Source organism: Linepithema humile, chromosome 8 (genome assembly GCF_040581485.1).
Source record: "Linepithema humile isolate Giens D197 chromosome 8, Lhum_UNIL_v1.0, whole genome shotgun sequence".
Taxonomy (NCBI): Eukaryota; Metazoa; Arthropoda; class Insecta; order Hymenoptera; family Formicidae; genus Linepithema; species Linepithema humile.
Window position 1 is genome coordinate 11,280,189 of NC_090135.1, and position 23,758 is coordinate 11,303,946.

Below are 23,758 nucleotides of genomic sequence, written 5' to 3' on the forward strand. Positions count from 1 at the left end.
AGTATCTTGATACTGCTAATTATCATCGATGTATTTAGAGATAGAAGCAATTTTTATAATCCAATAAATTGTATAGTATTCATATATGTATAGCCAGAATATTTTATAAAATGTCTTTGAAAGGAATACAGTGCGGCTATGTAATTAATCACTGATGTGGTGAAAGCGAATCTAAGTTGTAAATATTAAATAAAGACGATAAGCGAGGTGAGTAAAAACAACCGTCACAACTCGCGTTCAAGAAACATCTAGAGATTTTTACTAGATCTCTCGCATTTATTTTTCGATTCAAACTGATTAAATAATATTACTTCTTAAAAATAAATTTGATATATTTATATTATTTTTAGAGTTTTGCACCGTTTTACAAACCTCAAGATTTTTATGAATTAAATATTGATTAAAATATGTCAAAAACTTTCTTCGTTGTGATACAAAATGCAATTCTATTTCATTATAATATTATAGTTGCGGAGAAATTAATATAATAATTAATTTTCCAAATCAATAAAATTATCTTTGACAAGCTAAATTGTGTAATTATTTGTAATTTTCCATTTTGCAGTTTTTAGCTCTCAATCTTGTATGAATCTTGTTTAATCAAATGTTGCTGTAAAAATATACATATTATTTTGTAGCAAACTAAGTATAGAAATATTTATATTTTATCTTTCTGTAACTGACAGTTATTTAATCTTTCTTATCTAAAACAGTTATTTAATCTTTCCCGTTCAAAAAACGGCTGTTTCGTGTTGATTACTTAAGTATGTAAAAAGCAGATAAATAAGATATATGTAGATATAAATAAAAAATGTAGCTATAGAGAAAGAATGTGACCAGCACGAACCTTTTTAATTTGATTATTTCTTCTTTATTAGATTCTTCAAATAAATGCTTTAACATATAGTTTAAGGGAAAAAAATGTAAAAATTAAATAAATAACTTTTGAATTGATTAAAGAATTGTACTAGATTTTACAGAAACACTTAGAATAAATATCTACTAAAACAATTATGAAATTTTTATGGTTTTGCATTCTTAGCCTTTTGCGAAATTGCATCTGATAAAAAAAATCTCCACTAATTTCTGTAGTTTCAAAAGTTCTTAAATTTGCATTTTTGAATATTCTAGATTTCTCTAATAAAATACATATATGCTCTAGCGATGCTCTATGCTCATCGCTAAATATAGAAATCCAATTTAAAATATCTCTATTCGGAAAAAGAATTTAAATTTTCTAATGGTTGATCGGAAAAATTGAAAGAACTTGAAAATTGCTGATAATTTAACTAAAAAATTTCCGATTACTTCTGATAATTAAAATGTAATTTTTGATTGATTATAACTTAAATTCAATTTCCAAAATCTTCAGAATGAAAAATTTATAGTTGAAGCAAATCGAGATTCTTCGATCTCGCGTTAATTTGAACTACGTCTCCGTATCACGGTTTCCGTCATCTCTATGTGGGACGACTGGGTGCTTTAAGTTGGCTGGCCACGTCGGTGCCAAGAAGTCTACCAGCGATAACCAGCTGCACCGGTAGACTGCCTGCTGCCTACACGCGGGCCCCGTAGGGCTCCTGGGACCGGTTATACTTGACCCAGCGCGCGATTCGCTGCGCGCTGTACGAGACCGGATCGGGCGTCCGCTACCGAAACACATACAACGCGCAGCACGAACGCGTACGGATCACAGATACGGATCGCAGGAACGGGGTGTCGAAGTAGCGCGGAGAAAGGAGGAGTGGATTGGCAGGAATTCAAGACCGGGGACATAAGACTCCCCGCGGGAGGAGAGATGGCTTTTATGCAGATGAGCCACCAAGGATACTGTTTATTACTCAACCATATGTGCTGCAGACAGTTTCAACAGTTACGGAACCAAAGAGATCTGCGGAAGCGAAAGTCCTAGTCCAAAGTCTTTTTTAGGCGTGGAACGAATAATCTATGACCTTATAATCTGCTATAGTTCGAGAGATTTGATGTGATGAAGTGGAACGGATTTATAACAAAGTACAAATAATAATGTGAATAATAGAGTATTTTGCTAGACTTTGCACTTTGTAGGCCTGTCTAACTTTTCGGGATACTGCTTTAAGAATCAAATTCTAAGATTAATTTTTCAGAAAACTATCTACTCTTGAATCAGTCTTGAATTATGATGCGAACAGCGAAAACTGTACTTTTATTTAATAATACTTTTAATAGTACTTTTACTTATTTAATAATATGCATTAAAAAATTATTTACAGCAGTAATACTTAGTTGGTAAATTATTTTACGTATTTTTCCATAAATTTGCGATGGAATTCGCTTCGTAGAGAGTCATTGATAAAAACATCATGTTTCTTCTTCGGTTCGGAACGCGCACAATTTTTAAAGACGACATCGTCGTCCCATCGTCTCCGTACTTTCATATCCACTCTTCCACTTTGCGAGGAATAGTTCAACAAAGGATTCCCTGAAAGAATGTTTTCCATGCGTATTCTCTCCTCTTCCTGGCGCTTCTCCATATTCTGTAAAATTTAAAACAATGTCCGCGATGTTTCTTTCCTTAGACTCAAAGAACTAAAGCAAGTAAAGTGTTGCAATTGCCAGCGTTATAATATTTATCGTATTTATATATATTATATAATTATATTTTTTTTAAATGGACTGTCAGTGCCAGGTGTCGTGCAAATCTGTTTGTATTTTCATGTGCTGATAAAACGTTTCAGTCACTGATGTGATTGTCTTCGATATGTGTAATCTTATTTATCTAAATTTGAAATTTTTCTCTGTTCATATTTTAAATGATACTCTTTAACAATTATATTCTAAAAACGAAATTATGAATGCATATTTTAAATTGCTCTTATTGCAGGATATGGAGAAGTGTCAGGAAGAGGAGAGATGGAAAATATTCTTTCAGTGTTGTTTTATGATCACAATATGAAAAATATTACAATAAATAAAATTTGCTTTTAAATCGATCACAAAAAATTCAACGTTGTTCATTCGTCAATTATTACTTTTTTCAACAAACTGTAGTATGAATTTTCACGTAACGTTACTTTCAAATCAATGTTCTGATTATCTTATATCTATCGTATATTTGTTGTTGTTTCGTGGTTGAGGAACAAGAAGAGGGTGGAATTGGTTTGATGTAGAGAGGAAGGTTAAAATATTAGTGTACTAAAAACTTGGTAACAAAGTGAGAACAAGAGATATGATTTCGAGAACAGTTCAGCATTGCTTTGTAGAGAAGAGATAATCATTTTTTAAAATGATGTTTATCATAAATTCCAAATCTTTTTGTCAAAACCTTGGGTGAGATAATAACATGGTTCTGTCGACTAGAGTCAATTTCTTTTGCATAATGTGAAATGGTGAAAATACAAATTTAGCATTTACCTTTTTGGCTTGTTCTGCCGCTCGTTCCTTCTTAATTTTGTCAAGCTCAGCTAAGAGAGCAGCGGTGTCATCTTCATCACTTTCAGAATCTGATTCATCTTCATCAAGTGGATCATCTGCATCTAAGCTGGCTGCTGGAACTTGATCTAGTTTCTGTCTTTTTGCACTGGATGTAGCCGATTCTCTGGAAGGTTCAATAGCACGACGACCTGATCCTTTATCCTTTTCCACCCGTTCTCTTTCCTCCAATTCCTTTCTAAAGTCACGATTTCGCAACTCTTCGACTGTTCCTTGGCCATGCTCTCTGCAAAAAAAAGCAATATTACAATTATTATAAAATGTTTTTAATAAAATAATAAAATAAATCACGCTTGATTTATGTACATTTATAAATATATAATAAGCAAAATTTAGATAATAACATAATCCTTGCCAACATAACCTCAAAACTATTAACAAGAATATTTCAGTGCACTATATAGCATGGATTCTGTTTTCTCATGCATTAATACGTAATTTAACATTATGCAATTGTTATGAATTATAAAGAATCAATAGCAATATCCAGATTTATGGTAAATTTGTGACTTTACCTGTACTTGAGCTTCGTATGTGATGGCAAATCTCTACTGCTGTATTGTTTCGAAATTGCACTCAAATCTTTCTCGCCTCGTCCTTGTCCACCTCTGGCAGGCTCAAAAGTCGGTCTTGCTGCTGTTGTCATATTTTTGCACTATATACTCTAATAAATTGCGATTTTGACACAATCCAACACGGACTAAGCAATATGGAGCAATCTAACGCGGCTACAACAACACAACATATGATGCTAGAAATGAAACGCAAGCACTGGACGCGAGCCAGTGGAGGGGATAACGGCGGCAACACCGAAAACCTCGTACACGTGCTTCACGAAACGCTCCGTGATACCTATCGATGTGGTTATCGATACAATTATCAATAAAATATAATTTATATGCCGAATACGATCGTTTATGATCATTTATGAATGACAAAAGACTTACTTATTACTAGACTTTCGCTTATTGAAATTTTCCTGGAAAGATATTTAACATATTATCAAGCTTGTTAAGGATTTTTAATCTTATTAATATTTCTATGAAGTTTATAATAATTGAATAAATTGTGGCGTTGTTTCCTGCGGTGAGAAAGAGCAGAGTTTCCTCATTTAGATTATAATTTTAGCATTAGTAATGTATAAACGATATGTTGGTATTTTATAATTCATTAATGACTGCAAAATAAAATAATATGAACAAATATAAATCTTCAAACTGAAAACTTATTAATTTCCAAATTTTTTTAGCAAAATTGAAGTTCTCGATTAAAATTTTCTGTTAAGAGTTCATCGTCTGAGCAACACAGTAATTCATAATGTTTTCAGAAGTAAAAACAAATCTGTACATGCGCACTGGTGTAAGTCTCAGCAGACGTTTTAGTTTTCAGTAACGTTTACATTTTACCAGACTAAATGGTATCACTAGACCCCTCACTCGGAAAGGGAAGAGAAAATGTCAGTGAATTTATTCGTTCAAGTTTCTACAAAACTAATAAGCCTATTATTTTATACTTAATATCGATATACGTGCATAATATAGCATTTAATAAATTTTGCACGCTATTAACATAAATAGTGAAAATAATAGTTCAATCATTAGAGAATCGCAAAGCTTCTTTTAAAATTATAGAGATTTTGCTAGAAAATAATGTTTATATTTAATGTATAATTGGCCGCGAGATGTAGTATCAATTTTCAGACATATTATAACATCTCACGGGTCATTTAAAAATAAAAATTTATTAAACCTGCACGATGTAGCGAGAAACACTTTGCGTTGCATCTGAGCATGAACCTGTTCAAGGCGATCACGTGACCTGCTGCGCGTGTAAAGATAACCGAGTGGTGGGAAAAGTCTCTTCGCCTGGGATTGCTGAATGGGACGCGATTAGTGATGGTGATGGCTGACGGGAGTTGGCCGTGATCTTATCCGTCTGTGACAAGAATCGTTCGATAAGCGTGATGTGTTTGATTATTTCCCGGTGGAGCCGGATACGGTGACCAATGCGGCGGGACGCCGATTTGACCCGGGATCGATCGGTATCGATCAGCATCGACGAGGATGAGCGAAAGAAAGTTTACGCGCGGTCTGGGGAAACCCGGTATGGCGGCGCAGCTACGGGAGACCGTGTCGCAGGTCGTCCGCGAGAGTACCGTGCAGGTACGATCACTGTCAACTCGTCACTGTGAAACTATCTCTCACTGCTCCAAAAGTTATGATTATCGTATTATTAATTAGCGAAAGTTTGAGGAGCACTAAGAGCATTCTATCATTAATGAGTGTAAATTGTAAACAAGCATATTAAAGGTCTCTCATGTTTCCAATTTTTATGTTACATTACGTAGGAAAAAGAATTTCATCACATTTGATAAAGTATAAGCTAAAATTTTAGAATAAAATAAAAAATTCTATACGCTTGGTAATTATATTTATCATTTAAGACTCATATCTTTTGCAGAATAAACCACACTTAGTTGAACCCATTGACTTTGAAAATTTCGTCCTAAAGAATAAGACGCTTATGCAAAACGATCCCCAGCGAGAACTATTGTTGTACCCTCAGGATGACGTTTCTGTGAGTTATCGTATTGCTTATCATTTCAGTATAATGTCGACATCCGTTCCATTTATAGATAAGCCGTCAAGGCTGAAATAACAATAGAATATAAGATAAAAGTATCAAAGGAATGCAAGATATATAATTATCTTTTTATTTAATTTTCTAAATAAGAATGAAATTAAAACATTATTTTCTGGATAGTAGATTTTCTCTAGCTAGTAAATTGTGTGCTATCATATTTATATCATTAAATATATCATTTTCGGCAGCAAGTGGTTTTGCCAAGAAGATATCGTACTTTGGTGCCAACAATACAATGTATTACAAACTGTGAGGAAGAAGCGGAGAATCTTTTAACAAAAGAATGCTTACGTAGTTACACATCCAATTGGAATCTTGTGCATTACAAATATGCGGCATATAGCGGAACTTATCTTGAGCTGCCAAGGTATATACATTTTTCTATAAAAATTATTCCATTATTTTGTGGAGGCTCTTATTTGATAAATTTTCAGAATATCGAAGGCAGACGATCTGAAAGATGAAGTATATGAGATCGACACCGAAGTAGATCAAGTGGATGAGGTAATATTTGTTTCATTCTAAAATATTATAATATAATTTGCATTATATATGTTTAATTAATATTTAATTTTAAGATATAAATATTGTCTTTGAGTTTTCTGTAAAAATTGTTACAAACTTTTCGAATAGTTTAATATGTATTATCTTGCAAGCTATATTTTTATCATATTTAAAACTAAATACGTCAAACGTACATATTTTCCAGGATTTAACGAAGAACGATGGTATAACAAAGGAAGGTTATTTGATGAAAGGTCCTGAGATCGGTAGTACAGACAGGATGTTTGCTCATATTGGCTCGAAATCATTCAAGAGACGCTTTTGCCATCTCAGGCAGGAAGTTGACGGCACTTATATATTGGAATTTTTCAAAGACGAAAGGAAAGGCGAGGCAAAATTGACAATAGTGATGGACTTTTGCACGGAAGTCGTCAGAAATCCAAAGCGTGGAAGGTATTGCTTCGAATTACGAATGAGTGACACCCATAAATCTTACACTTTGGCCGCTGACAATGAGGCCGACATGCAGGATTGGTTGTTAAAACTCAGTTCTGTGTTACAACATTATAAACAACAGGAAGAAAAACGTGCCGCTTCCTTAGAGAGAACTTGCAATACACCTCCACCTTCGCCGCAACCCATGCAGGTGATCATTGTTATTAAGCTATTATAAATTATTAGCGTTTGAAATTTTGACATCTCTACCAAAAGGATGGCTTTCATTCCAGGTTTATGGCACGCTGAAAGGCCTTGAACAGAGTATGAATCCACAACTGATAAAATATTCCAGAGAGACTGACACTAGCATCGCTCTAGCAAGGAGAGAGAACAGAAAGAGACTATTCAGTGTGTATCCTCACATACCTCATATTAAGGCGCACGCAGGACAATCTGTAGATCACAATGTGGATCCCTATAAAGAACAGTTTGGTCATAGAATTTTTATCAAGTGCGAGAGTCTGAAGTTTCGCTTGCAAGCACCTATCGACGAAAAAGAAACTCTCTGCCAAGTGGAGCCTTATCACACGACATTGAGTCTTTTCGACGCGAGAAATGGCAGAAAGCTCACAGAGAATTTTTACTTCGACGTTAATCATGAAATAGTGCGAGATATGGCGAAGGAACTGAGCCCCGTGGGAATCACGACAGAGACTGAGAGTACTACTCTTCCCGGAGAATTGAAAAACGTTCCTTCAGATTGGATCAAGTGTCCAAAACAGGTGTGACAATTTAATCAGCCGATCGTCGATAATGTAAAAGAAGAAAAAAAAATGAGATTTCATAAAAGAAATAAGAATTTATAAAAGTCCAAAGATTAAACCGAATTAAGAACACAAATTACTTTTGCAGGCAATATTCAACATCAGTAATCCTCATCCGGACATATTCCTTGTTGTGAGGATAGACAAATTGCTCCAAGGAAACATATACCAGACTTCAGAGCCATATTTGAAAGCCACCAAAGATCCAAGATTAGGCTTGAAAGTGCACAAACAAGTCCGAGCGTGTTGCCAAAGGTAAGATTGTAAGTTCAAATAATTTTTATATTTTAGCATTGAACTGATGATTTAATATCGAAGGATCCCAAAAATGCCCCCGCGTTTTGGTTTTTATAGCTTTTTTCAGTTGATTTTTTATTATTATAAAATCAATATGTCACACTTTTAATATTGAATATGAAGTTTATGTTTTTATTAAGCTCACAACAATAAAACAGGTGATTATGTAGAAAATTTTGTGATTGTCTTTTTCCAGGTTGGGAAACTATAGAATGCCTTTTGCGTGGGCTGCAAGGCCACTGTTTAGATTGTATAGCAACGACCTGGATACATCCTCCGATTTCCCAGCTATATATAGGCAAGACGGGAATAAAATAAAGGACGAGGAATTATTAAAACTCCTTTCGGAATATAGAAAGTATGTGCTAATAATTAATTAATGATTTAAAGTATTGCATTGATGCAAAAGTTTTTATCAAATAACATGAAAAATAGAATTACAGAATTTTTAACTAATTTTTATCTAATCAATTTCTATTTAATAAATTTTTATTTAATCAAAATTGTTACTATTGATTTTAATATATTTTTTATCTGGAAACAAATTTTTGTATATCTGATTTAAAAAACTGTGAGTTCTTGGAATGGAAATCAATAACTTTATCTAAAATAGATTTAAAATCTAATACTTATGTGATATCGAGCTTTTAACGCGCGTATAACATTAAACATTATTATTGAAATTTCGTTCGCAGGCCTGAAAAGCTTAGTAAATTGACTGTGATACCTGGCTGGCTGAAGATTAAAATAGAACCCATCACAGATATTCCTGAGAGTACGTAATCGAAAAATGTTTTTATGAAAATCTTTTTTATTTATGCACAATTGATATTTCTAAAATAGGAGGAAAAATCCGTAAATTTTGGAAATTTAAGAATTAAAAATTTAAAAGTTAAAAGATTGGAAGAAACAATAATGATTGCGATAATAATATACAAAGGTGAAACAATTTTTGTAACTTTTCCAAATAATGGTTAACAATCCTGACGATAAGGTCGCTCATAACTCTCATTAGTATGGAAAGAGAAATTGTAGTGAATAGTTCTGAACGATTCCAGGTGTACGATACATAAAATACGATTTCTAGATACGTTGTCGACCAGTCTAACACCGCTGAAACCATTTCCGATACCACCAACGGCGGAGCCGACGGTCGAAGTCGCCGAATTCGAGGGCACTTCCGAGAGAGATGTGCATCCGTACACGACATATGTCAATCATCTCTACGTGTATCCGCAGGCGCTCTGCTTCGACTCTCAGAAAATATTCACCCGTGCTAGGAATATAGCGTGCATCGTGGAGCTTCGCGACGACGACGACGAAAACGTCAAGCCTTTACGAGTACATAACAAAAACTTTTCCCGCAAAGTCGCTCAAGATAATTCAAGACTTTATTATCTGTTTACTGTTACTAGGCGATATATGGCAGACCGGGTTCACCATTATTATGCCTACGCGCATCGTGCGCAATCTTGCATCACAACGCAGTGCCTTCTTGGTACGAAGAGATTAAGATGAAGCTGCCTACAAAGCTGCACGTAAAACATCATATACTCTTCTCCTTTTATCACATAAGTTGTGACATGAACAAAAAGAAGGAAAATGGCGTTGAAAATTGCGTCGGCTACGCCTGGGCACCTTTGCTGCATAAAGGAAGGTAGATAAAATGTTTAAGTTACATTAGTGATAGATCAGATAATCGTTAATATATTTTGCTGCGCTTCATCATAATTTATAATAAAAAATAAAAGATAAACATTTTTATTATTCTATATGTAAAAATATCTGTATACGAAATAAACATTTTATATATTTTTTATGCAGACTGAATGTGGATATCGAGTCGAGTATCCAGATATTGCCCGTAGCGACGCATTTGCCATCAGGATATCTTTCCATACAACCCCTCGGGCTGGGAAAAGGGGTAAGAGTAAGATCGATATTATTAACAATATTTTTTACTCTCAAATCGAGAAAAATAAAATTTTTATCTGGAAACTGCTACGTGTACAGTTAAATTCTGAAGTACAGTAGTTTTGCTTTGTATTTTTCATCAAACTTATTATTTTTCTTCTTGGCTTACTTTTCCACTTTTTTTTTTAATATTCGCTATGTTAAAAAAAGTAAAGCATGATATTCATAAAATAATATTTCATTAAGAATAGAGTGATTTAGAATAGTTGGATTAAATTTAGATGGTGATTTAATAATATCATTAAAATAATGTGATTGACACACAGAACGCAGGACCGGATATCACCTGGATCGATTCTCAACGGCCGATTTTCACGGTATCTTTCCAATTGATCTCAACGGTATTCACGCGAGATCTGCATCTACACAATCTGTTCGTTCACGCCGAACGCATCTTGGACACGAAACCTTCAACGACGCCTTCGGATTCCGAAACTTGCAAAATCCTGAAGGCGGCACACGCAGTTCAACTAGTCACCGTTATCACGTTTCTGCCTACTATACTGAATCAGCTGTTTGCATTGTTGACGTGTAACACCAGCGAAGAAGTCGGACTGTATGTGATCAGGGTGTTAATACATTTCATAAACATGGTGCACGAAGCCGGGCGTAAGGAAGTTTTACAAGCGTACATCAAGGTAAAATTTCTCCTCGAAATATAAATTATTTAATTTTGCTGAATCTTTTAAATAATTTAAAATTTTTGAATTTGTCGTCATATTCTGATGTCTTATTCTACTTGTAGTTCGTGTTCGTCTTGCCTCCTTTGCGAAATGGCAACGTCACGGTTCACGAACAACTGGCTCGGCACTTGCCAACTTTGTTGCAACCGAGCAACACTGATTTTTTGGTGGTGAACAAATTCATGCATCATTCAAGCTTCTTTTTCGAAGTAATGATCAAAAGCATGGCGCAATATTTATTAAATACTGGTAGGATAAAGGTGAGTTGCCTTGAAATTACGATCTCGGTGGCTGTTGCCGTTGATAAACTGATTAAATAATTAATACACCGTTTTTCAGATGCACAGAAACGAGCGATTCTCGAAAGACTATCAGGAAAAGATCAAGGCGTTATTGGAAGTGATCATGCCATATTTAATGACTAAGTATAGAGAGATGCCAGTGGAGACGCACGAATTGAACAAAAGTCTCGCGCAATTCTTAAAAGTACGTGACGTCATATGATTATCACACACATGCATCATGTATATTTTTATCATTATATTGATTTTCATTATCGCAGCGATGTCTCACGTTCATGGATCGCGGTTTTGTGTTTTCTCTCATCAATTCCTACGTGGACAATTTTTCGCCCGGTGATCAACGCACGCTGCATGACTTCAAGTTCACCTTCCTGCAAATTATCTGCTCTCACGAGCACTACGTGTCTTTCAACTTGCCAATAATGCAGTCACGTGTCGCTTCCAAAGGTAAATCCTCAAGTATTATCGATGCGTGTGAGAAAACATTGCGGTAAAATCTATTAACTTATCATGTATGTAACTTAATCGTTTCGCGTGTTGTTTGGAAGACAATGACACTGACAATGACACTGAGAGAGAACCAGAATGTGAGGGTACGTTTATAATCATATTCATACACGGATATATGTGTTGCATATTTTCTTTATAATAGTAGTCGACACGCAAGTTCATTATAATTTGTCATCAGGCAATTTATAGAAGCACCATTGAATGAAAATTGAAATTTCTCAGGCTACCGAATTTATATGTTACTTATGTTTTCACAGGATTTATGCACCAAGAATTCTTTTCCATTTGTCTTACACAAATTTTATATATGTTTATAATGCCTTGTGCAATTTTTATTGTATTAGACATTTAGACAAGAAAATGAATGAATTAATCGAAAATAAATAAAAATGAAAAGTTTATTTAACGACAGATTTGATGAATGAATATTGCCTAACGGAGGAATTCTGCAAACACCATTTCCTGGCTGGCCTTTTGATACAAGAAGTTAAGATTTCGCTTAATGAAATTCTGCAAACTCGTAAAGTGGCTATTAATACTTTACGAGATCAAATGGCAAAGCACGAATTGGACGATAGATATCAGAATAAGGTGTGGCTTTCAATATTTTATTAATTAATACGTTTATAAGCATAATTTTTAAAAAATTGCGCCATTTACAAAATAACTAGGAAAATTTGTTTTGGTAATTTATACGATTAAGTATGTTTCAAATTTTAATTAATTATTACAGGGTCAATTGAGTAGAATAGCATCAATTTACATACCATGGCTTGGCATTGTATTGGAGAATCTGCACCGACTTCAATCAGTACAGGAAAGCGAGATTAAGACGGAAATTAAGCAAAACGGCGCGAACAGAGTGTCGACCAGCAGCTCGTTTTTGTCAGCCAAAGATAGCAATATCAGCACTACAACTGCAGGCACACCCAAGTCAATTCATAGGTAAACGTTGATATAATTGATTATTAATTATAATTACTAATTAATTAGGAAAAATCAAAGAAAAGCTTTAATGTTATGCAGACTGACTCTTCATCTGGACACTCAATCACCCGCAAGAACATCCATGCACCTACGAGATTCTACTTACTTCGCCGCGATTGCGGGTCAAGGATTAGTAAACGGATATTCCTGCACCAGTGTCGAATCCGATACATCGACAGTGTCTGGTGCGTCTCAATCGAATGTTTCCCAAGAAACTGCCATTGTGAGGGAACTCGTGGAAAATGGAACGGGCGAGAAAAAGAGACACTCGCGTTCTTTGAGCGTGACGCAGTCGTCGCCCAGGTGCGATAAATTGCAGCCTTCGGAAGTGAAGGACATATTGCTCTGTTTCCTATTTATTGTCAAATATCTGGGCGACCATCAAGTGATTGCTTGGTGGCAACAATGCAGTGACACAGAAATATTGAACTTCTTCACGGTGATCGAGTGAGTAAAGAAGGCTAATGATATATAAAATAGCAATAAAAAAACGTACTTTGAAAATATCTAATCGGAAGTTCAAGGTGCAAATAATGCCTAGTGTATTAATATATGTTTAGTACGCTTATTTTTAAATTTTATGCGAATAACATTGTTTTTTTTTTATTTTTAGGATGAGCTTGTATCATTTCAAATATATTGGTAAGAGACAAATAGCTTCCAACGCTGCGAATAATGTTGGAAAGCCTCGTACTGTGAAAGCAATGACTTTACCCGCCAGAATGGCGCCGCCAGATTTTACCGCTGAAAATCCTGCTACCAGCACTCTACAACCTCATAATACAATTACTAGAGACAATCTAGTTGAGAATGATAGCAGCAAAGTATATCAAGCTCTACTAGAGGCAAACATGGCCACGGAAGTCGGACTCATCGCACTGGATTGCTTAGGACTCTTCTGTATCCATTTTAAAGTAATTGCTATTGTAAATTTTCTATCTAATGATTTTATTATGTATATAATATGCCATCGTAACAAATGTTTTAATTAATTCGTAATTTTCGTACAAGACTATTACATACATCAAAAAATTGATAATTAACTTATGCTACAGGATTTCGTTAAATAAAAATTTATTTAAAATAAGTAAAACTGAGGAATAAAATATTTAAATTACAAAATAATAAAAAAATTAAGAAATTAATGTAAGAATGTTTGTATATGAAATATTAACGCATTTTCCTTTTTGCAGGATATTCTTTTGGCGAACGAAGGTGACAATCCAGTTATGCAAAAGTTCTTCAACATTTATTTGTCGTTTCTTCAAGTCGGACAATCGGAAACTTTATTACGTCACGTTTTCGCCGGGCTTAGAGCTTTTTTGAACAATTATTCCATCGCGCTTTTTCAAGGTAATTATTCCTTTTTTATATTTAAAACATTGGTCTTCAGTCTTAAATTGCGCATATAACGAACTCACGTAAAATATGCACAAAGCTTGAACAAAATCCTTACTTTATAGGGAACGCTATACTTTGCGGGCGCTTGTGTTACGAGCTACTGCGTTGTTGCAACAGCAAGTTGAGTTCCATACGGCAGGAGTCCTGCGCTTTGCTATATTTACTCATGCGAAGCAATTTCGAATTCACTAGTCGGAAAGGATTGACGAGAGTGCATTTGCAGGTATAGTATTTACATTTAAAATATCTATTAAAAATACCTTTAACAAAAAAATAAAAAAAAAAGCCGCCAAATATATGCGATATCGTCGAAATATGATTATACTAATAGTCATTTCCTCATGAAATAAAACTGATTTACTCAATCAATCGCCAAGAGATTAAAAGTGACGGGAGACTTCAAATTAACGCAGATTGTCCGAGTAGACTGTTATTTTTCCAAATTGTCAACCTCCAAATTGCTAACAATTTGGTGGAGATACATGGACAGTTATTAATGTGTATGAAGTTAGCCCCACACTTTAATAAAATTAAAATAATCGAAATTGTACTGCATTGTACTAGTTTTGTACCAAATTGTACCGTAGTTAATTGTTTGAAATCACGCGCGGATTTCCAAAAAATCGAAATTTTTGAATTTTTTGAATAGCCCCACACTTTTCGAAAAATGATTTTTTCTCGACTGTACTACATTGTACTAGTTGTACCGAACATTGTACCGTTTGAAAAAAATTCCTAACAAATTTGGATTTTGAGAAAAACGAGAAAATCGAAAAATTTTGGACATTACGTAATTACGACAAATCGGCTATTTTTTAAGATATCGAAACGCGGCCAACGGGGTTCGAAAGAGAATCGTTTGTACCGGTTTGTACCGCTTTGAATTTCGTTTGCACCTCAACCGGACCGGAAGTACCGAATTTTTAACAATACGTAAATACGGTAACTTAAAAATAGCCGATTTACCGTAATTACGTAATGTCCAAAATTTTTCGATTTTCTCGTTTTTCCCAAAATCCAAACTTGTTAGGAATTTTTTTCAAACGGTACAATGTTCGGTACAACTAGTACAATGTAGTACAGTCGAGAAAAAATCATTTTTCGAAAAGTGTGGGGCTACTCAAAGAATTCAAAAATTTCAATTTTTTGGAAATCCGCGCGTGATTTCAAAAAATTAACTACGGTACAATTTGGTACAAAACTAGTACAATGCAGTACAATTTCGATTATTTTAATTTTATTAAAGTGTGGGGCTAACTTCATACACATCAGTTATTAAGGATATTTTATTATATGAAATTTAATTTAAGTACACGTGAGAAAAATTACTTTGGATCTTTTTACTGTTCAAAGCAGTTTTTCGTATACATGTAAGTTAAATTTTATATCATAAGATAAGTATCATAAGAGCTGAATCAAGTCAATTATCATTAAATCAATAATTGGCGCCGATAATCTCGTGATGGAAATTGTAAAGTTATATTGGAAACGGCGAGAGAGTTTTAATTCTTCAAAATTCTTTCCGATTTTGTATCGTGATATTTTCTTTTATAGGGCATTTGGAGAAAAAATAAATATATTTTTATTATATACTTATTATAATAATGTGTATCTTGATCGATTAAGTCTATTAAAAACTTGATCAATCTTTGCACCACAAAGATATGAAAAATTCGTAAACTATTAAATGGTCGGCTTGCGTATAGATATGCGATCGGCCTTGTTGCGCGTATACTTAGCGCGAGACATGACCGTGTCTTTTGATAATCGTTAAATTGCTTTATACAATGCCACATATCTTTATATCTTCATATCTATTTAATGTTATTGTGCTGTTTAGCAATAATTGCATATTAAACGCGTTTATTTCTTTCCTACTTTAATTAACGTGAGATTTATCGCGAGTTTCTTCTTCGCAGGTGATTATTTCGGTTTCTCAAATGTTGGGCAACGTAATCGGCTTGAACAATTCGCGATTTCAAGAATCGCTATCGTTAATCAACAGTTATGCCTCCTCTGATAAAGTCATGAAGGGCACAGGCTTCCCAGTCGAAGTAAAAGATCTCAATAAACGAATACGGACGGTATTAATGGCTACCGCGCAAATGCGGGAGCACAATAACGACCCGGAGATGCTGGTCGACTTGCAACATAGTTTGGCCAACTCTTACGCCAGTACACCCGAATTGAGACATACATGGTTGGAGACGATGGCCAGGAATCATGCCAGGGATGGCAATTTCTCGGAGGTATAATAATTTGTAATTTATTGTGAGAATTGATCGATAAAAAAGATTCTTTGTTTTTTTATACACTTTTGACAAGTTTTATTTTAGTGTTTTATTAAGTGTGTATATAATAGATCTTATTCGTCGATCAAACTTTATTTTTAAACTATAATCTTGCAAATTTCAAAACTTGTTTTACGAGATTCTCGTACATTTTAATAACATGTACACTTTTTTTTTCTTTTCAAGGCTGCTTGTTGCCAATTGCATATCGCAGCGCTAATGGCTGAATATCTGAAATTGCGGAAGGTTCATTCATGGGGCGCAGAGGCTTTCGATCAAATTTCTGTGAACATTTCGAAAGACGAACGTAATCTTAAGCTCGATGCTGGTGAGATTTGTATGTTTGCTTTATTGTATTGTATCTATTTTGTCCATGTGTTACGCTTTCATCGTATCATATGCGCATATAAGTAAAATACAGATGTGTATGAGAAATATCAATCCTGTTTCAGGCGTCCAAGACATTCACTATAATGAAAGTTTACTTCTCGAGCAGTTGGAAGTTTGCGCTGACACATTGGAAAAGGCCGAGCGTTTCGAATTGCTTGGACATTTATATCGCTTAATAGTTCCTATGTACGAAGAGAAGAGAAATTACGAAGCTCTGGCAAATTGCTACTCGCATTTGGCGCAAGCCTGTAATAAAATCGTGGAAGTTACGCGAACGGGAAAGAGATTGCTCGGCAGGTTTTATAGAATCGCATTCTTCGGCACGGTGAGATATACAATACAACAAATTAAATAACAGTAAATTTTAGAAAACGTTTTTGCGTATTCGCATGTACTAACAAGTAATAAAACTTATTGTTTAGGCGTACTTTGAGGAGGAAACCGGCCAAGAATATATCTATAAAGAACCAAAGGTGACATCGCTGTCCGAGATATCAGAACGTTTGTTACGTCTGTACAGTGAAAAGTTCGGATCTGAAAACGTTAAGATGATAATGGACTCCGTGCCGGTCGACGTCAGCGAATTGGACCCCAAGATAGCGTACATTCAAGTGACGCATGTAACGCCGTACTTTGAGAAGTCTGAATTGGAAATGCGACAGACAGAATTTGAGCAGAACAACAATGTGTCCTGCTTCATGTTTGAGACGCCGTTTACTAAGGATGGCAAAGTGAGGGGCAATCCGGAAGATCAATGGAAACGCAGAACTATTCTCACAAGTATGTTTGTTCATATCGAATCCCAAATATATGTACATAATTACTTATCAATATATCTCGTCTTTTAATTGAAAATTAATTTTTCTTGCTTATCTTGTTGATAAAAAAATTGAAATATTCTGCGTTCACTTTTACAGCGCAATATGCATTTCCATATGTAAAGAAGCGCATTGGAATTGCCGAGAAACGAATAGTAGAGCTCAGTCCTATCGAGGTGGCGTTAGATGAGATGAGGCAGCGCGTTCAAGAATTAGAAGACGTAACTTTGATCGGACCGACGGATGTGAAGAAGCTGCAGTTACGTCTTCAGGGTAGTATTTGTGTAACCGTAAACGCCGGTCCTCTAGCTTACGCCTCCGCATTCTTGGATCCCGCGCTATCACCGCAATATCCCGACGACAAAGTGGACGAGTTGAAAGATGTTTTCAGGTACAATTTTTGTATCTCGATTTTTCGTACGAGTGATGTTAAAGTACGATTTTACGATTTATGTTTGTGATTTCAGGGAGTTTGTCAAGATATGCTATACAGCGTTGCAAATTAATAGCAAACTGATCACGCCCGATCAATATGAGTACCAAGAAGTGCTGCGCGAGAATTATCAGAAATTGTGCCAGAATTTATCGTCCTTGTTCGGGGAATCGATATGGCCTGACGAGCAAGTGGGAAATTTTAAACGCAACAGCGCCGCTCTCTTCAGTGTCATCAGCGGCGCTAATAATCACAGCAGTACAGCCTAAGTCAATAATCCTAAAATATTTATCCAACAGACCTCACACACACAGAGTTTTATTCCTTTTTATCGTAATATATAAATAGACTTTCCGCGTATTAAGCTCGACATAGTCACACATTTTGTGTTTATCTTTCTACGAGTCGTCATGTCATGCACGAATTTATAATTAAATGCACATATCGATTTTGTAACTTTTGACCTAACAAAAGACTTTTTGATCACTGCCAAGTTTTCAGACGAGGAGTTTACGCTTCTTCAAAAAAGATTCTACTTATGGAATTCGTAAATATTTACATTATAGTCGTTTGCAATAGTTGAATTAAATATTCAACAAAGTCAATAAATTCTACTTATTAAGCCAATAGCGTTGATGTACAGTTCAGGATTGTCGTGAAACTGCGAATGCTATATTCAGGCGCTATTGTAATTTAATAAGTTTGCGATTTGACTAGTAGAATAAGTTGGGTATAGAACCCACTTGGGCATTTATATGATATATAATGGCGAGTAACACGTACACCTCAGTTTTTTCACTACAAACAATCGATGTCTATGTATAATCGATTTACTCTACGAATGTTTATCCTTATCTCTTTTTTTCACCAATTAAAGAATCTGTAATCTAGCGGCCAAAATAATTTAACAAAGAGGAAATTATCCATTTTTTATTAATTGAAAAATTAACCTTGTATATGGTGTCTCAATTCAAATTCATTCTTTTTAATATCTATGTATTATAAAAAATTTATCTTTTGTTTGTCCTTAAACATTATTTTATCATTAACGCGTTAGATTTATACCCCTCTCTATAAGCTGACTTTTCTACTTAGTGTGTGCATTGTAATATGTATGGAATTAATGATTTATCGTAAATGCGTTAAAATATTTTATGTAAAAATTGATTTGTATATATCTGTTTAATTTCTTGCGTGAGTGCTGTATAGTTGACTATTTTAGAAATACTGAAAAGAAAGTATAGATTGTTTAATACTACAAATATATTTTACACTACATTATGAATTTGTGTACGCGCTTAAGCTATTAGTACAAAAACGAATTTGTACGGATTGATGAACTTTATACCAATTATTGAGATTCATAGAAAATTAAATAAAAGCTCGTTTGTACTAGGGAGAAAAGGCCTGTAGCAATGAATGACTACTTTCTCGATGGAATCCGACCATTTTGATACCTTGCGAATACGCACAAAGGTATTGTTACATATTGATAATTATCTGTGAAAGCATGACATATAAAATTTTACAAGAATATGAGAGATATGTATGTATGTGTAAAAATTCTTATTACTATATATAAAAAAATTATTATCCGTAAAATTGTACTGAAGCGATATATTTAGATGTGCATAGATTAATAATAAATAGCTTTAAGAACAAATGTTGAAATATACATAGTGATGAATATACGGAATGTCTTTCGAATATATTTTCAAAATTGTATTTAAGTATTTTTTTTCTTTTAGATTAATGCGAGCATAAAACAATCTAAAAAAGATTGTTTAAATGTCTAATGCTGTGTTTTGGGAACTAGTGTTGCGCGAACATTTTTTCCTCTGTGCGATTTGAACCGGAATTATGTAAAATTTATAACAATTTTGTTTTAAATAGATATGTGAAATAAAATAGAAAAATACATATGTATACATTTACATGTATAGGTATGTTTCTCCAATCTTATCACTACAAAAATACAATAATTCATCACTTAAGAAAGAAGAATAAGACATAAAAAATACCTAAAATTATGTATATTAAAAAATTTTTTAAATATCTGCCAACGCTGTTAGAGAGAAAATGTAAAATTTTTAGTAAAGAAATGAGAGCCAAAGGCTATGAAATGTATAAAGGAATTTATATAACAATAAAGCTACAAAAAGAAAATTAATGTCTAAGGTGACATCTAAGATGACGTCTAAGATAGTCATAGAAACGATTATAACAATTAGTTCTGGAAATTTTCTTAAACATGAAGAAATTTGTTGTTGTGATTATGAACAAATTACTTTAAAGACTACTTTAAAACAAAGCCAATAATATATTATAATTATTAAGTGATATAAGAAGCAAACAAGTTTGAATTTGTGACTTTTATTGCCAGACTTTATACATATATACGTTAAGATCTTTTTATATAAAAATTAATTTCATTATATTATATAAATATATTTCACTAATCTTATTACTGTATTAATATTCTATTATTTAAAAATTAAAAACCAAGTACACACATTAAAAAATATTTAAATCTACAAGAAAAAATTTTAAAAATATATATTTGTTAATTAAAATGCATATATTTAAAAAAATTTTTTTAAATTAATTGTTAAAAAAATATATGTATCCATATATATACTTTTTATAAAATATTTTACTACTATTTTCATTATTACTATAATTAAAACGTTTTAGTTGTGTATTGATACAATCCAATTGTTCAAAATCTTCCAGCGTTATACAGGGTGGGCCATTTTAATCCATCCACGCAAATAACTCCGTAAGTAAACCAAATACAGAAAAATGGTTCAGACAAAAGTTGTTCAGGACAATGGGGGTCACCTATTTATGCTAGTAACTGTGACCTTGAAGTCAATTTTTATGGTTATTTGAAGGTCAGAGTTATTTTTTAAAATGGAAACCCCTATTTTTGATTTCAAAATCTAATAGCTGGTGTCAAGAGCTTTTCAAAACACTATAATGAAGTTATTTTTCATTAAGTACTTTTTGAGTTATGAGGCTTGTAAATTACAGTATTTTGACATAAAATACAAAATATCTTGTAAAACATTCAATTTTTGGGAATCTTACCTTAATACTTTTATGCATAAAATAATGAGACGAATCAATTGGTATAAAGAAAACACATTGGTTTTAAAAAAAAGTATGCAGTTGCATGTTGCAAATTACATATTTTTTCTTGAAAGCAACTATGTGTTTTCTTTATACCAATTGATTTGTCTCATTATTTTATGCATAAAAGTATTAAGGTAAGATTCCCAAAATTTTTACAAGATATTTTACAAGATATTTTGTATTTTATGTCAAAATACTGTAATTTACAAGCCTCATAACTCGAAAAGTACTTAATGAAAAATAACTTCATTATAGTGTTTTGAAAAGCTCTTGACACCAGCTATTAGATTTTGGAATCAAAAATAGGGGTTTCCATTTAAAAAAATAACTCTGACCTTCAAATAACCTTGAAAATTGACTTCAAGGTCAAAGTCACTAGCATAAATAAGTGACCCCCATTGTCCTGAACAACTTTTGTCTGAACCATTTTTCTGTATTTGGCTTACTTACGGAGTTATTTGCGTGGATGGATTAAAATGGCCCATTCTGTATAACACTTATCGGTATATCAATTATTGATCGTGACGCGTTAAAAAAACAAATATAAAAAAATGTGTGCGTAGCAAATTACTTTTAAATGATTAACGCATAAACGATGTCATTTACGACATTGCGGCATTCTAATTAATAAAAACAAGAAATATTCCACTTATAACTATCATTTCAGTATAATTCACTTTTACGTGTTCCAGGTTTTATAGTGCAATTTTTATAGGTAATCGAATTGGTGATTGATTATTTGAGATAAAAGGAAAACGTCGATATTGATGTAAGTTTCCTTATTTTTGAAGAATTAAATGTTGTACTTTATTAAAATTAACATGAACGTGATGTGTGGTCAGTCAATTTATTAAAAACCTAATCCAATTTATATTCTTTACTTATTTATATGTTAAATTAGTTTGTATCAAATATTTAAAGTATGACAATTTTTAGTTTTATAATTTTCTTTAACATATAAAATAAAATCGCATTTTAGACGCAGTGCAATCAGTCTAAAGAATGATAAAAAGGAACACGCACAACTAAATAATACTAATAAAGTATATGGTAAGTCGCAGTTAATACGAAGATGGCTATATAGAATTATCATATATACTAAAAAAATAGTAATGAGTAAGTGCAAATTCGTTTCATACGCAAATTTTTGCCGAAAACATTTTCTTAAAATTTTGTTTGTAAATAGAATCGCTTCAAGCTTCTCTGCCACTTTTGTGCAAAGAAAAAAAACTTTCTAATTGAAACCTAATTAATCTCTTCAAGGACGAATGTATTAAAACCGTAAAAAATTTTATTTTTTTATTATATCCATTCAAAATTTATTTATAATTATTTAACAATTTATTAAGTATTTTGTTAGCAATTTTGTTCTATGAGAATATCGTAATGAGTATTTATTCGTAATTTTTATATACTTTTGTCAATTATCCATCAAAATAAAATGTACGCATATTTCACACCCGCAAGAAAAGTGACACAAATTAAAAATATCAAATTGTTCAAAAGAGTGGAAAGAAGGAATTGCGTTAATAATAACGTTTCATGTTAACAATATTATGAATTGGTTTTTATTTCAAATTCTGTCGCAAATTATAAATCGTCTGAAGCAAGCTTGATTTTACGAAAAATAATTTCTGTAACACGTCTATATTTGATTGAACAATTATTTTACAATTAATTATTTACGGCAGTATTAAACATAGCGGACTCACGTGGAAAGTATTTGAATTATACTTCTATTACCTTTTCTGATTGAAGGCCGATGTATTTAAAACACCTTGATTGTCTTTAAGAAAAAATATGTAGCTAAGATGATATCATATTATATTTTTTCTTAAAGACAATTATGTGTTTCGTTTTACACCAATTAATTCCTCTCATTATTTTGTGCATGAAAGTGTTGAGATAAGATAATTGAAAAACAAATATTTAACGAGATATTTCATAGTTTATGTAAAATTATGTCAAATTAAAGTATAAAATACCTCGTAAACTATTCAATTTTTGGCCATTTTATTCCTATAACTTTTTACACCGAATATTGCGAGGAATTGATTTATATAAAAAAATCAGGATAGTTTCATTTTTAAAAAATAAAGATGACTTTCAAATTTCCGAAGCGCCTCCACTCAAGATCAAACTAATATCCCTATCTTTTTTCCCCCTCCAAACCCTACAACTTTTGTTACAAATCTTCTCCTGGAACTTATAGATTCAAAGATATTTAAGATAACAGTTATTGCTCACCCTGTATGTGACACATACCATATATGTTAATTATATTGACCGCAATCACATGTTAAGAAAAACCGGTTGTAGTAAGTTTTTAATTGGAAGTCCAATGACGTTGACTGTTATATATTGTGTTACTTGAACTTTAAACTAATGACGCAAATAAAGGTAAAATCTTTGTCTCTTTTTATAAAATAAATCTTGATCAAATATTACATGTGAATGTATATGATTCATGTGATGACTTTTTTGTCTGAAGTTACACATATATAATAATATAATAGCCTCTTTTTTTGTCACTGCTTTTTTTGTCATTATAAATGCAAATATAAACACATACAATCATGTACAGAATTGCTGGACTTGCGCATATCGTATCGAATTAAACATGCATTACATTACCGATTTATATACCAGCATCCACA

The 23,758-nt window shown here is 33.0% G+C and overlaps 2 protein-coding genes across 6 annotated transcripts; one reads left to right on the forward strand and one right to left on the reverse strand.

Moving 5' to 3' along the window:
* Nucleotides 1-2,156: 2,156 nt before the first annotated feature.
* c12.1 (spliceosome-associated protein CWC15) lies at nucleotides 2,157-4,246 on the reverse strand. The gene is made up of 3 exons (XM_012369704.2): nucleotides 3,987-4,246; nucleotides 3,394-3,697; nucleotides 2,157-2,516 (listed from the first exon to the last, which is right to left on the reverse strand). Exons 1-3 carry the CDS (start codon nucleotides 4,115-4,117, stop codon nucleotides 2,274-2,276), a joined length of 678 nt encoding a protein of 225 aa, XP_012225127.1. The 5' UTR covers nucleotides 4,118-4,246; the 3' UTR covers nucleotides 2,157-2,273.
* Nucleotides 4,247-5,108: 862 nt separating this feature from the next.
* On the forward strand, nucleotides 5,109-19,892 carry Ziz (dedicator of cytokinesis protein Ziz). Of its 5 annotated transcripts, none has more exons than XM_067360468.1 (29): nucleotides 5,109-5,633; nucleotides 5,932-6,048; nucleotides 6,303-6,481; nucleotides 6,549-6,618; nucleotides 6,824-7,264; nucleotides 7,347-7,838; nucleotides 7,969-8,135; nucleotides 8,374-8,535; nucleotides 8,873-8,952; nucleotides 9,265-9,518; nucleotides 9,593-9,834; nucleotides 10,002-10,107; nucleotides 10,418-10,789; nucleotides 10,897-11,094; nucleotides 11,174-11,320; nucleotides 11,397-11,583; nucleotides 11,685-11,729; nucleotides 12,059-12,237; nucleotides 12,380-12,591; nucleotides 12,673-13,080; nucleotides 13,247-13,547; nucleotides 13,827-13,986; nucleotides 14,097-14,257; nucleotides 15,954-16,283; nucleotides 16,512-16,662; nucleotides 16,778-17,040; nucleotides 17,138-17,495; nucleotides 17,633-17,924; nucleotides 18,001-19,892. In XM_067360468.1, exons 1-29 carry the CDS (start codon nucleotides 5,535-5,537, stop codon nucleotides 18,233-18,235), a joined length of 6,408 nt encoding a protein of 2,135 aa, XP_067216569.1. In that variant the 5' UTR covers nucleotides 5,109-5,534; the 3' UTR covers nucleotides 18,236-19,892. The 5 variants fall into 5 exon arrangements, with proteins under 5 accessions (XP_067216569.1, XP_067216570.1, XP_067216571.1 ...); XM_067360469.1 differs by having other exon boundaries at nucleotides 5,114-5,633; nucleotides 10,002-10,101; XM_067360470.1 differs by having other exon boundaries at nucleotides 5,116-5,633; nucleotides 16,512-16,653.
* Nucleotides 19,893-23,758: the final 3,866 nt, after the last annotated feature.

Bases quoted from the DNA above. Each gene is read 5' to 3' on its own strand.
- c12.1 (XM_012369704.2), bottom strand. From the start codon at position 4,117: ATGACAACAGCAGCAAGACCGACTTTTGAGCCTGCCAGAGGTGGACAA. The intron at 3,698-3,986 runs GTAAAGTCACAA...TTTTTTTTGCAG, and splicing joins CATACGAAGCTCAAGTACAG to AGAGCATGGCCAAGGAACAG. The intron at 2,517-3,393 runs GTAAATGCTAAA...TAAATTTTACAG, and splicing joins CGGCAGAACAAGCCAAAAAG to AATATGGAGAAGCGCCAGGA.
- Ziz (XM_067360468.1), top strand. From the start codon at position 5,535: ATGAGCGAAAGAAAGTTTACGCGCGGTCTGGGGAAACCCGGTATGGCG. The intron at 6,482-6,548 runs GTATATACATTT...ATAAATTTTCAG, and splicing joins ACTTATCTTGAGCTGCCAAG to AATATCGAAGGCAGACGATC. The intron at 13,548-13,826 runs GTAATTGCTATT...TCCTTTTTGCAG, and splicing joins TCTTCTGTATCCATTTTAAA to GATATTCTTTTGGCGAACGA.